Below are 13,852 nucleotides of genomic sequence, written 5' to 3'. Positions count from 1 at the left end.
GATTTCTACGTCATCACCGGCCATTCTGAAGGTGCGTCTGAAATATGGCTACTGACAATCTCGGTTTAGTTCACTGTGCTTGTATTTCTCTTTACAGAGCTGATATATTGTGCTGAATTAAAAGTCGAAACGAAAGTGTGTGAAAGTGAAGATTTGAAATTATTTTTCCAATCGAGTGAAGATTTTGTGAGGTGAGAACGTCTGGTATTTTACCACCCCCCCCCCCCCCCCCAACGGACGGTTAAACTTACGTTCAACTTTTACTGTGATCTTATAGTATGTGCTGGTTTGGAGGGCTGCAACATTCAATTAACTTTGACTTGGTCCTTTTTGTATTTTTTTTATACATAATGAATCATAATCCTTTCTTTCTATAACTCCACTGCATGATTTATGTTGATTACACTGACTGTGTGTGTTCATTTTTCATGAATGTTTACAATTTTACTGCGACTTAATAGTTGTACATTACACTGGGATCTTTACAAGCTATCCTGTTTAAAAGTGAATTAAGATGATCTGACGACAGAAAAAGCAAAGTAAGCCTCACAGTGAACTTTGTAGAGCAAGGTGTATTATAAGTAGTGGACATGTGATTTTTTTTTTTTAAGAAAACCTTCCTCATCTTTAAAATGCTGTTTACCTTGCACAGCTCACCTCCAGCTTTATAGATGATGCTCTGCCAGGCGACATCTCGACTGCTGCTTTCTGCATCCCTACGAAATTCCCACAGATGGAGGCGGATGCTGAAGCCAGTTGTCCTCGGCACCTCGCACCTCTCGCCGCCCGGTTGCTTGCTTTACCCGGTGCCGGGTGTCGCTGCACCTTCGCGGAGGAGCCTAACCTCGGGTCAGGTCGGCTGGTACGAGAGCATGGCGGACTCGCAGCCGATCCACCTTACGGAGGATCTTCTGGTGTCCGTGCAGCAGGTCACAGGACTGCCCTGGTGGGCTGCCATCGTCTGCACCACTGTGACCCTGCGAACAGCCATCACTCTTCCTTTGGGCATCTATCAGATTGTCATCCTTGCCAAGGTCTGTGTTTTCATGAGTTGGACATGTCATAGTTGGACAGTTTTTCATATGAATGGGCTCACACATATGTGGCCAAACAGGCTGCACCGGAAAGGTGTTACTCCCAGTGACTGTAGTTTGAAAGCGTAGAGGCAGCGTGTTGTGACAGAGCTCTTGCAACCCTCAACTTCAGTGAACCCAGACTTTTCATTTTTTCTGAAAAATCTAGACTGTCCAACTTTTTGTCTTTTTAAGAACTATAAAAAGAAGGGAGTTTTGTGTATCGAATACATCAGAGTTTGTGTTCGAGTTCAGCGTTTGTGCTAAGAGAAAGCATGTACGTAGATTGTTTAATTTTGACCCTCTTATGTGTAATTTATGTGTCGGCCTAAAAATGAGTGCCATAATGTGTACATTTTTGCAGTCTGAGTAGCTTTTGCATATCTTGGGTTATGAATTGTGTGCAAGGGGGTGCGGTGGCGCAGCAGGTTTGGTTGGGGCCTGTTCTCTGGTGGGTCTGGGGTTCGAGTCCCGCTTGGGGTGCCTTGTGACGGACTGGCGTCCGGTCCTGGGTGTGTCCCCCCCCTTCCGGCCTTGCGCTCTGTGTTGCCTGGTTAAGCTCTGGTTTGCCGCAACCCCACTTGCGATGAACAGTTTCAGACAGGTGTGTGTGTGAATTGTGTGCAGGTAGGGCAGTGAAATTCAAAACATCCATGCATTCATTATCAATACCTACTTTTCCAAGTCAGGGTTGGGGTAGTCCAGAGCTTACTATGGAAGCATAAGGCATGAGACAGGATACACCCCAGACAGGATGCTAGTTCATCACAGGGCAACGTCACACACTCAGTCACTCGCACATACACACGATGGGCAGCTCAGAGTCGACAAGCAGTCTTTGGATTGTGAGACGAAACCACAGCTGCCTTGCCACCAAAAAATTTAAAAAAGAAAAATATAAATTTTCAAGGGAGACAGTGCCTTCATCCAACTGGTGAAAAGCTGATCTGTATCACCTTGAAGGAACCCAGAATAGAGTGACCAGGAACTCACTATTTTCCCACTTTGTCACAGTCTCTCAGAACATCTCTACGGGGCTCTTGTTTACATGCTGACATTGCAGAAGACCTGGACTGTGTAAACACTGGGCGCCATGTATATAAGGAACAGCTTGTCTCCTTCTGCGGTGGGAGGTGGTTTTTTTCCATCCCTCCCACCCCCAGCTGTCGGATCACTGTGGGAGAGGACAAGATATTGACTCTCATCGACCAAAGCTGCAAATAATCTCCTGACTTAGGCCTATCTAAGAGAACCACTCCACGCAGCCACAACAGTTGGGTCAGGTGACAGGGTGCCTTAGTGTCCTCGGATGCCCCTGTGCTCTTCCTGTGTTCTTGAACCGGGTCCTACAGCTTAGACTTTGAATAAATTTGAGCTGTGGTTCAAGGCCAGTCAGTCAGAGTTTGAGTTTCGAAAAGGGGCTAACAGAGCGAAGTCTGAAATGGCTGACCTTGAAATAGCCTCTTAGATTTAAAAAAAATTCTTCTGCATAATCATGATTTTAGTCCCACAGTTTATGAGAATAATTTAGATTTCTTCCGTTTTTCACTGCAGAAAAAAAAAGAACAGATGTCTAGGCCTTACTTGTCCGACAGCAATCTGCTTTGAGATCATCCTGCCACGTCATGTAGCCCAGCGCTTCTCAAGAGGCATCAGAATCACAAAATAACCACGTGTACTCTTACCTCCAGCTAGGTTGAGGCCCTGCAAGCAGAGATTGCGGAACTGGCTAAACGCCTGAGATACGAGGTGTCGGTGCGGGCAAAAGAGAAAGGCTGGTCAGAAAAGACCTGTCGGTAAGAGATGACCTTTCACCCTTGCAAAGGAAGCAGCTGCGTGTCTATTATTGGAACTCATTGGAACATTGCAGACAGCATCATGAACTTTTTATGGTCACAGCATTCCTCAGTTTAATATCAGAATAGGAAAATTACTTTTGTGCTTTGGTCAGACTTTTCATGCTTTCATGTTCAGTCTTTCAGTTCACGCTGATAAGATGCGCTTCCCTTGTTTGTGCTGTGATCATGCAGGTACCAGTTCAAGAAGAACTTGCGACGCATCATATCTGAGCTGTACGTGAGGGACAACTGCCACCCGTTCAAGGCCAGCTTGCTGGTATGGGTGCAGCTGCCGATGTGGGTGTGCCTGTCTCTGGCCCTACGCAACCTCAGCACAGGGGGGCCAGTGGCAAACCCCTCAGGTAAGACTGCAGCTTGTTGGCTCTGCAGTTTTCAATTGATCAATTCTCTGCAGGATGGCCATTAAACTAAACAGGGATTCAGGGATTCACTGAGCATGTCACATTTATTGTGAATAATCTTCTAAACTTGCACATAAAAAGTGCACATGCATACCCGAAAATCATCAGCTAACTGCTCTGGAATCATTCAGTTAAACAACATACCCAATATGGTCAACAGACACAGGAATGGTGGAGATATCTGGACACAATCCAACTACAGTACATTACTGCACTTCCAGTTCAGATAAATTTCATTCTGCTTTTTTAGTACGCAAATTGAAAATTGGGTATCAAAAGCCAAGAGCCATCATACCAAAATTTCACTTAAAGGGTTTGTAAACCCAGGAATATGCAACTGCCTGTTACTTATTTGATGGCTAACTGGACTGGTTCTGCTTTGTTACAAAAACTGAAGAAAAACCTCCTTGTGAAATTTTTGGCATGAGTAGTTGTTCTTTTATCATACCATGTATGTCCATGGCAACTCGTGTAGTTCATTCCATTGATTCATTGTTTTCCTGTGTTCTGTCAGCCTTCCAGGGAGAGCTGGCAGCAGGGGGCGCTCTCTGGTTCCCAGATCTCACTCTGCCTGACTCTACCTGGGTGATGCCCATGTCCCTGGGCATTGTGAATCTACTCATTGTAGAGGTAATTCAGAAGATCACACGCTTTTCTGCAGCAGCTCTGTACTCCTTAGTGAATAGTCAGCACATGGAATGTTTCACAAATTCCAGATTTAAAGTTTTTCTACATCAAAACTACATGCAGAATTTTCACAAACTACTCATTTATTGTGATGGTGTATCAAATTTATGTAAGGCCTACTTGGAAAACAAGTCACTTTTTTTTTTTTTTTTCCTTTCTAAATGTAACTCGCCCCTATTCCATATTTCCCTTCAGATGTTTTCTCTTAGGAAACTCAATCCTTCTAAGCTTCAAAAGTTTGTGACCAACTTTATCCGGGGAATCTCTGTGGTGATGATTCCAATCGCTGCCACAGTTCCATCGGTATGTCGCGTTGTCCCACTTTGTATGTTTCTCCGTGTGTTTTTGTCTGCGTTCACTTCTTCCATGATCACGAAACTGCTGATTATCTCAAACCTGTCATGAAAGTCTCCACTCTAGCATGATGGTATGGGCAGGAGAAAACAAGCAGGAGAATGTCAGGCTGGCTCAGTTCTATGAGTTGGCATGCAGTCACCTTTTGCCACTTTTCATCTGAAGGGCTGAACATCTTGATCTGTGCTGCACAAAAAAGGTGCAAGGATGTAGTGTTATGCTGCAGTACAGCCAGACCTGTCAGACCTACTCTATCTCAGCATCTCCCTCACTCCAGATGCTCATTCCATAAACACACACACACACACACACACACACACACAATGTTGCCAGATTACATAAGTAGGGCCAGGGCTTTTTCTGAAGCCCACCGCTGGAACAGATGGCACAACTGATGGCAGAACAAGGATGTTTTCCTCACCTGCTACAGTTCTACCAGACCCACAGGTGCAGGTGGAGGCATCGTGATCACTGCCTTATAAAGTTTGAGCACAAGAACACCCTGAAGATCACCTTCCTGTGGTGTCCACTCCACTCTATCCACAAATCTTTGGGATAATGAGCATTGCTGCTAAGCAAAAAAAAACAAAATGCAATCTGGTTACATAAATTAAAAACGAAAAAACAGGAGCAGACGGGCAACACGGTCAGTGGCACATTCAAGTCCTTCAGGCATTTGCCCCCACTGACCTTGTTCCAGTGAACTGTCTGAATTAAGATAAAGCCTGCCAGTTCTCAGTTTGGGCCTTGGGGTGGTGGAACAAACTCTCCTTCAGAGCTCCTAAATCCCTCCCAGAATGCAAGAATGATCTCAAAGCCATCTCTTTCAAACAGATTTTACTGTTGATCTCCTGATAAATGACTCCAAAACTATCTTCTGTGATCTATGTATTTGCTGTTTGAATATCACTTCTATGTGCAGCTGCTTGACAGATGTGAACCTGGTAGTATCAGACAAACAAGCTGCATGTTGATAATCCTGGGTCTTGTCTTGTTGATTCACTTTTTTTTTTACTTGTATGTCATTCTGGCAAAAAGTGTCCCATAAATTAATGGAAGAGGTAAATTACCCAGCTTAGACACATTAGTTTTGCTCTACAGTGAAGGTCCTGTGAAATCTACCACCATGCTGGTAATAAATGTTATATATTAGCAATAATTAGCATACAGCTCATTTAGAGTTGCCTCTGATAACATGAGATTTTATTAGTCCGGCGTTTCTGAGAGACAATCCAATGCCAAGGCTCTCCCTTAACTCTCTGTAAAGGTGAGTGGTGTAGCTGACCTCTGATCTCCTCCCGCAGTCCATGGCCCTGTACTGGCTGAGCTCCAGCTGCGTGGGATTGGGTCATAACCTGCTGCTGCGCTCACCGCGATTCCGCCGCCTCTGCCGGATTCCCACCACCAGCTCAGACTCAGACACGCCCTATAGAGACATTGCTGCTGCCTTCATTGCCAAATACCTCAAGTAGAGTGACCTCCGACCATCAGACTTCAACACCAGTCCACACTCACGAAGTCCACACTTCAAACTGCTGTGGAGCTTTTAGTTTAAATCCCGATCTGAGACTGCATGAGGTCTCAGTGCTGCACTTGATGAGACAACATGGTCTGTAGGCCTCTGTTGCATTCTGACAACTGTTTGACACCTCAATCCACTTATCGCCCAACCCCTCCGTACAGTGTGTCTGAGTCACATGTCATGATCATCACTATTCTGCGGTTACACAAAACAAGAAAGAAGGGAAGCACCTTTGTGGCACTACCTGGAAGAGCTGCAGGAGATCTCATCTCTAGACCACAACAAACAGCTATATGCTCTCCCAGCTCCCCACCCAGTACTTTTATTTGTAAAAATATGAAGCTGAACCAGGAAGGTTCCTGAGAAATTAAAGAGATGGAAAAATTGCTCCTAGTAGCTTGAGTTGATACGTAAAACTGTAAGGAGCTCTTAATAAATTTTCCTTTGAAGTGATAGCTTACTGTTTGTTTATTGACTTGAGGAGTATTTATCAATATAGCATTTTATGATCTCATACAATCATTGCTCATTTTGTTGACTGGAAAACTTGAAATATTCTTGGAAAAAAGTGCTGGAATTTAAAAATATTGAATATGGCAAATAAATTGCATTTATAAGACCATCCCCAGCACATCAGCGTTCACTGCAGTGTGACTGGTACTTTACTGCGCTGTGTGAGGAGCTCTTTCTGGTCTCTCCCTCTCTCTCTCCCTCTTCTGGGCGGGATCACGTTCCCACAAAACAGCTGCAGGGTTCCTCCACCCACTAGTTCATCTGTCTGATAGCGGAGCTGCTACAACCCAACAACATGCTGGTGCCGGTTCTGCTGGTGTCCCTGGTGCTGTGTCTGCCCCACGCAGCCGCACTTGCTGACCGCGTGCCCCGCTCCTGCGGCCAATGTGACCCTGCACTGTGCACACCGCTACCACCTGAAGGTTGCAAGTTTGGATCCCTGCCAGATGCATGTGGCTGCTGCTCATCCTGCGCTTCTGGGGAGGGGGAGCCCTGTGGTGGTCGTGGTCCTGACAGCAGGCGCTGTGCCCCAGGGCTTGAGTGTTCACGGGGTGAACGTGGAGAGCGGGGCAAGAGGAGCAAGGCAGGTTCGAGCTCAGGAGTATGCGTGTGCAGAAATGCATACGAGGTGTGCGGGTCAGATGGGATCACGTACCAGACCGCGTGTGAGCTGCGGGCAGCCAGCGTGAGGGCAGTAGCCCGGGGGGAGCTAGAAGTGCGAGTGGAGAGTAAAGGCAAATGTGGACAAGGTGAGTCTCTCTCTTACGCTTTGCTAATATTCCTCCTCTCACACTCAGTTTCTGCAGGTCACTGGACAGTCAGTAAAATCGAACGTAATTTCCTGTAAGACACCTTATTCCTATGGTCACCAATCTCTGTAATATGTGATATTTAATGTGCTCAGTGTTTCTAAAGTTCATAAGCTCACTCCTGCCTGTAACTGTAGATGCGCCGTTCTTATTTTTAGGTTGTTGATCGTGTTTGATGACCCCAGCTGGTGACATTCGTTTGGAACCAGTAGGTTTTTGGTTCGAGTCCCACTCACCCCCCTGCTGTAGCACACCTGATCAAAGTACTCACCCTAAACTGATACTGTAAAAACTACCCTGGAGTATAAAAGGAAAGAAAAATAAGTTGATTTAACTTTATAAGTGACCTTGAAGGAAAATGTGTAAAGAATACAAAGCACAGCACATTACATGTAGGTATGGCTTTCTATGACATGGATAAATGTTTTTCTAAAATTTGATGTTTGTGTATTTGGTTTAAAATGACCATTTAAGCACATTACCGGTATCATATAACGTATTGTATAAATGGGTCATATTTGCAAGTCATCTCGGATGAAAGAAAGTATCGGCTAAGCAGAAATGATCATTATTACCACTACATTTCTTGACACAGTAGGTATCCCAACATCTCGGTAAGGCTATTATGGTACGAACACTACTTGGGGTTGGTGTTGTAACCGGGGTGGCAAAGAGGACAGACCCGTAGTTTTTGGGTTTGTGTATTTATTCTAAAATATGTAGCAAAAACAAAAATATGAGCGTCAGGCCGGCAGTCAGAATTACTGAACCCCAGGTGACTCTGGACAGGGTTGAGTCCAGCTCTAGGTCTCAGCCGGTGACTGGAATCATTTGTCAGTGTAGTCTTGTACACCCCAGAATGAACCGGGTACTTTGGATTAGGGACCCCCAACAAGCCCTGCACCTCAAGCTTCTAGCAGTAGCAATATCACTTATGAAGCCCACTGCAGGCTCACAGTTCCTCTAGAAGTCCCCTGTTTTCTTTACACATCGGGAAAGTGCTCATTGGCTCCCGTTGTGCTGTTTGGCTGAAGTTATCGTTGGGCACGTAGCTCTGTTATTTCCTCCCAGCAGCACAGAGAGAGCCTCCTTATGATGTCAGAGCCAAACAAGACGAAAGATGGACATCCTCAGCACCGCAGGTCGCTGCCTCCGCTCCCAGAGTTCCGACTAGACTTGCCGTCTGAAATTCCTGCCGGGAGGGATTTGAGGCCTGAAAGGGATTTGATCGCTGATCCAAAAGCAGAAGCGAACTTGTAGACACAGGGGCCTGGCCTGTTGGTGTAGTGCATTGAACCCTCACATGAGTAATTATAACTGCAAGCCAGGGCAGGATTATCCACTGAATGGCCTTTGTTAATAAAGAAATATCTCTGCACAATAGCATTCCGTGGAAACTCCTTACGCTCCATCGCACGTTCATGTATTGCTTTTTTTCCACGCTGGAAATGTACAGTACAGCACGGCACATGAGAGCATCAGCGAAGGGTACGAAAATTAGGCTATGACCTCTGGCCTTCGGGTCAAGTGTGACGAAGCACGTCTCTTTACTGGACGCACCCCGGATGTTATCGGGTCTGAGGGTTTTCACCGAGTGAAGATAAACCCAGCAATCATTCGGAACAATCATGTTTGGTATCAGCGGCGGTTTAGTTTCGCCTCTTCATCAGCTGGTTTTATACAGTAATTGTTATTACAATTTATTCATTTCTCTGACAGCTTTACGCACAATAATTTACAGCGTTAGGTTGGCACTCTCTCTAAGCAACTGAGGATTCACCCATCTAAACAGCTGGCTGATTTTTACCATATCAGTTCAGAGTAAGTGCCTTGATCAAGGGTGCTGCAGTAGGAGGTGGGATTCAAATGTGACTTGTTCATGGGGGAAGCAGTTGCTCTAATCACTAGGCTGTCATTTGGGCAGTGCAAGAGGACATGGGTTTGATCCCCGCTCAGTCTGTGTGCAGTTTTCACGTTTTCCCCCGTGTTTACATGGCTTTCCTCCAGGTACTCTGGTTTCCTCCCACAGTCCAAAGGCATCCTTTCAAGTGAACCGGTGACTCTAAATAGCGTGTGTGACATAGAATGTGCGTTTCAGCGGTGTGTAGAGGGGCGGTCCGTCGTACGTAGCGTGTCGAACTCTGTGGGTCACGGAAAGTGTTCTTTGGAGGAAAGTGTCTGCTCAATGAATAAATGTCAGTGCGTTTCCAGAGACGGCCCTTAACCTCTTCGCCTCAAACATCCACAACTCTGCGAAATGTTACAGTAACGCACACCGTGCAGACCTCAGATCCCCTCTCAGGACAGTCTGGATAGTTCGTAACAGTATATAATTTTTCTCCTCGAAGAACGTCGATCAGATTGACGGGATTAAGATGTGTGTGGATTTTATAAATTAGTCCAAACTCCATGAAAAAAACGTAAGGTTTTGGGCAACTTCTCTGAAGCAGAATCCTTTGGCTGGATTAGGGGGTTGGCGATGTTAATCCGGTCGTGTCCTGTGACCCTTCTTACAGCGCCCGTCATTGTGACAAATCCCGGGGAGATCTGGAACGTGACCGGCTCTCAGGTGTACCTCAGCTGTGAAGCCACAGGCGTCCCCACCCCTGTCCTTACCTGGAAGAAGGTATGTGACCAGTCATGAAGCACAGGTGGAGGGGCTGGTGTTGGTTGACACATGTTCAAGTTAGGGCAACCGCCTTTTGTTTTCTCTTACCGTTATTCTCCGCCTTCCACGATACGTGTAATTATTTTTGCGGAAGTCCCCGTTAAACTGAGTTTACAGATGGATGTTAAACTTATTTTTGGCACTGCTCCTCTGTGCTTCTGTGCTCCGTCTCGATGCTTCACTGATAATGTCAGGTGTTTGCGGCCAAGGGGCGATCGTCTTATAAATAACCTTATACGGGAACAAGGAGAGGAAACGGGAAGGGCTGTGAAGACGGGAAATATCCCAGACACACGCACATACGCTACTGGGGCCCACTGTTAGCATTACAGAAGAACTCAGTTACTTGGGACATGAAGGAATTACTGACATCTCTGTACACAACACGTATTATCACTGGGACATATGCCTTTGGGGCTTGGATTTTAAATACTGGGTTTTTCTCACAGTTGAGAGAACGACAAGGTCAGGCATTGGCATGCAGAAGGGTGGAAGGTTGTGGACTTCCAGGATGTGTGACTTCAGCAATGTGGCCTCCGGCCAAAATGCTCCACATCTGCTCTTGGGATGATAAGCACGTCCCATAGGAGATGCAGGACCGGTGTGTCCGTATGGAGAGTGTGGGACAGGAAACATGCACTCTCAAGTGAGGTCAGCAGGTAGGAAACACCGTGCCTCTCCTGGTGGAAACGAGCACAATGATCGTGAGAACACGCCGGGCGACAGCTTCGGGTTGGAACACGTGAGCCGTTGTCGCACCTAGAAGAGCACGCACGTCAGTACACGTCCAGGGTGACTGTCCATATCGGTTCATGACTCACTGCAGGTGGCATAGTGGTTAGAGCCATCACCGTGCAATCCATGGATCTGCGTTCAAATCCCCACTTCTGCTGTAGTACCGCCGATTAAGGTACTTGACCCTGAACTGACACGTTAGAAATGACCCGGGGGGGCGGGGTGGTGCAGTGGCGCAGTGGGTTGGACCGGGTCCTGCTCTCCGGTGGGTCTGGGGTTCGAGTCCCGCTTGGGGTGCCTTGCGACGGACTGGCGTCCCTTCCTGGGTGCGTCCCCTTCTCCTCCAGCCTTCCGCCCTGAGTTGCCAGGTTAGGCTCCGGTTCCCCGCGACCCCATATGGGACAAGCGGTTCCGAAAGTGTGTGTGTGTGAAATGACCCAGCTGTATAAACACATAAATCACTGTAAGTAGCGTTGTGTACAACCCTAAAACTCTCTGGATGCCCTAATTAAACACAAACTATGAAGCCCAGAGTCGTTCACGCAGCAGCATCGACGGGTCTGTGGATGTGTGCGGTTCGGTCATGCGCCATGCGGGCCGTCGCAGGGGACTGTTACGCACCGCCACGTGGCTCCGAGAGATGAATAATGCAGACCTAGCAGAGCGCAGACATCACCCTTTGTGTTCTCTCGTGGCGAGACAATGTGGGTGCATGCGAAAGGAGTGATAACAATCTCTGACTTTTCCTTCTGAATGTCTTCAGGGCTGAATATCCCGAGTCGAAACCACACCGCTTGTGTTTCTTAAAGACCCTCTTTTTAAGGACATGAGAGATTAATTCCTGTGCTTTTTGTAATGACAGGCACAGAATGGCAGTGTTACATGCATTTCAATTACGTATTTCAGTTACATTTTGGGGAGCCTCAATTATAATCATTAATTTTGCTACTTCATGTGCTATGTTGTGATTTACACAACAATGATGTGCCATACTGCATTTGCGTTTGCTGTTTCCTCAGCTCTCTGAGACGACGGGGAAGGCGGAGCTGCTCCCAGGTGACCGTGACAACCTGGCCATACAAACCCGCGGGGGGCCAGAGAAGCACGAGGTCACAGGCTGGGTGCTGGTACGTGATACTCGTCCCCCAGCTCCCATACCCCTCACACAACCAGCAGGTGGCCTAGTGGTTCACGAGCTGGATTTCTGAGCAGAAGCTTCCGGAAAGGAGAATTATGCCGCCTAGGAATAGAAAAGATGAAATACAAAAAAAATGCAAGCACACTGTCAGCTGCTCTGGATAATATTTTCTAGTCTTATGCACAGCTTGTCACAAATCTTTGGCTCACTGCCTTACTGATGCAACTTGTAGATATGAGGCATTTGGGTATGCAGTAGCATATTGCGCAGCAGATGGCATAGATAGATGTTAGACACACTGCCTTGGAATAGAAGGATCTGGGTTTGAATCCCTCTTTCTGCTGTAGTACTCTCGATTAAGATACTTACTCTGAACCGGTACAATAAAAAATACACTGCTATATAAGCGGTTAAGTCATTATAAAGTGGCTTCTGGTACAAACCTCACATTGTAAGTCGCCCTGAAGAAAGGATAAATAAAGAATTATAGGATAAAAAAAGACTGGTCATATTTAATGTTCTTAAAATAACTGGGCTGGTAAATTACTGTATGATGTTTTCAGGACTGCTTTATTGTTTCTGGAAGGCAGCCTCGCAGTTTCGCTTTTTTCCAGCTGCTGACAGTTTTATATTTTTAGTTGTAAAAAATGAACACATGTATTCACTTTCCAGAGTGAACATGAGATTTCAGGATACCGACACATTTTGAGGGATAGCTGCCTATCGACTCCAGTTCGCTAAAAAAAAAACAGCCCCATAATCTAAAGAAGCCCTGTTTGGGCTATTCAGAGTCATTGTAGGAATGTAAACACAGTCTCCGTAAACAACCAGAAAGTGCCAGAACGCTTTGAAACGGCCTGCATGCTTGTGTGCGTTTGCTCCAGACTTTGTTATGGGGAGTCTGTGTTTATCAGACGCACCTCCTCCAGTACTTAATGACTCTGGATGACACGACGGCGTGTGCTTGTTCCAGATCTTGCCCCTCACCAAGGCGGATGGCGGCTCGTACCAGTGCCACGCAGCCAACCCCAAGGGAGTGGCATCGGCGGTGGGTAGCATACATGTGGTAGACTCCATGGAGGACATCCCCACCAAGACAGGTGAGTAAGCGAGGGAAACCTGCACCTTCTGTACTCCCACACAAACTCACTTCACTTGGTAACTCACCTGAGTAATCCTGGAGCTAATTTCTGCAAGTGCTGACATATGCTCAGCCTGTAAAACACAGGAATTTGGGCTCTGGAAAATATGTGCTTGGTGGTCCACCATCCACAGCAAATTGCACATGCAGTGGATGGCAGATTAACATATAGCAGGACGTTAGATTGGCTTCACTTCAAGTGAGTAGTCAGACTTGTTGTGGTGACATCAGCAAGGACACACTGGAATGACCATCTGTTTGCCTATGTGTGTGTCCGTGTTTGCCGACGTGCCCTGGTGCCTCCACAGCTAAGGATGAGGAGCTCTGAAGCTGCCCAGCATGGCAGACAGCAGGAGGAGAATCCTACCTGGATCACACAGCTCTGTGGACCTCCAGATCAGGAACAAAACAATAACTTTTTCCAAATTCAGCCACCCTTTCCCCCATGCATAAACACACGTATACACACATTAGCAGAGATCACAGCACTGAGGAAGAGCAACATGTGGCTTTAGCAAACACACTCCTCCTCCTCCTCCCCACCTGTATATACACACGCTGCTGGAGATCACTGCACCAAAGAGGAATATTTGCCCCATCGCACAGAGACCACCCCTTCTCTGTCCTTCAGCATTTCACAAGAACACTTCTTACTCCAAGAGAAAATTGTACCAGAGGAAAAGAATATGTCAAGTTGTGCAGATGAAGAAAGTATGAAGAATGTTGTAGGTTTAGCACGTTAATTTCTTGTGAAAGATGGAAGTAGGGTCCTTCACGCCGTATTCCTAAAAATGAAAAGTAAAGATGATTTGCAGCTGGATTTTGGACAAATTCTTCTCAGCAGACAATTGAAGAAATGCCACATTTACACAACACAATCACCCAAAGTCAGGGTCACACGTATGTTTATGGAAATGCAACTGTGACAAAAGAAAGTTTGGGTCAGGAAAAG

At 46.4% G+C, this 13,852-nt stretch overlaps 2 protein-coding genes across 2 annotated transcripts; both read left to right on the top strand.

Annotated features, from left to right (window-relative positions):
• The first annotated feature begins 20 nt into the window (after positions 1–20).
• cox18 (cytochrome c oxidase assembly factor COX18) lies at positions 21–6,265 on the top strand. The gene is made up of 7 exons (XM_018759750.2): positions 21–191; positions 653–1,034; positions 2,769–2,869; positions 3,104–3,273; positions 3,848–3,963; positions 4,216–4,323; positions 5,679–6,265. The coding sequence occupies exons 2-7, from the start codon at positions 672–674 to the stop codon at positions 5,844–5,846; spliced, it is 1,026 nt and encodes a 341-aa protein (XP_018615266.2). The 5' UTR covers positions 21–191; positions 653–671; the 3' UTR covers positions 5,847–6,265.
• Positions 6,266–6,608: 343 nt separating this feature from the next.
• igfbp7 (insulin-like growth factor binding protein 7) lies at positions 6,609–13,607 on the top strand. The gene is made up of 5 exons (XM_018759710.2): positions 6,609–7,158; positions 9,735–9,844; positions 11,641–11,748; positions 12,733–12,859; positions 13,209–13,607. Exons 1-5 carry the CDS (start codon positions 6,705–6,707, stop codon positions 13,226–13,228), a joined length of 819 nt encoding a protein of 272 aa, XP_018615226.2. The 5' UTR covers positions 6,609–6,704; the 3' UTR covers positions 13,229–13,607.
• Positions 13,608–13,852: the final 245 nt, after the last annotated feature.

The sequence above is a fragment of the Scleropages formosus genome, chromosome 5 (assembly GCF_900964775.1).
Source record: "Scleropages formosus chromosome 5, fSclFor1.1, whole genome shotgun sequence".
Lineage (NCBI taxonomy): Eukaryota > Metazoa > Chordata > Actinopteri > Osteoglossiformes > Osteoglossidae > Scleropages > Scleropages formosus.
The sequence above is the reverse complement of the archived record's forward strand: the minus strand, read 5'-3'. Positions and strand labels throughout refer to the sequence as shown.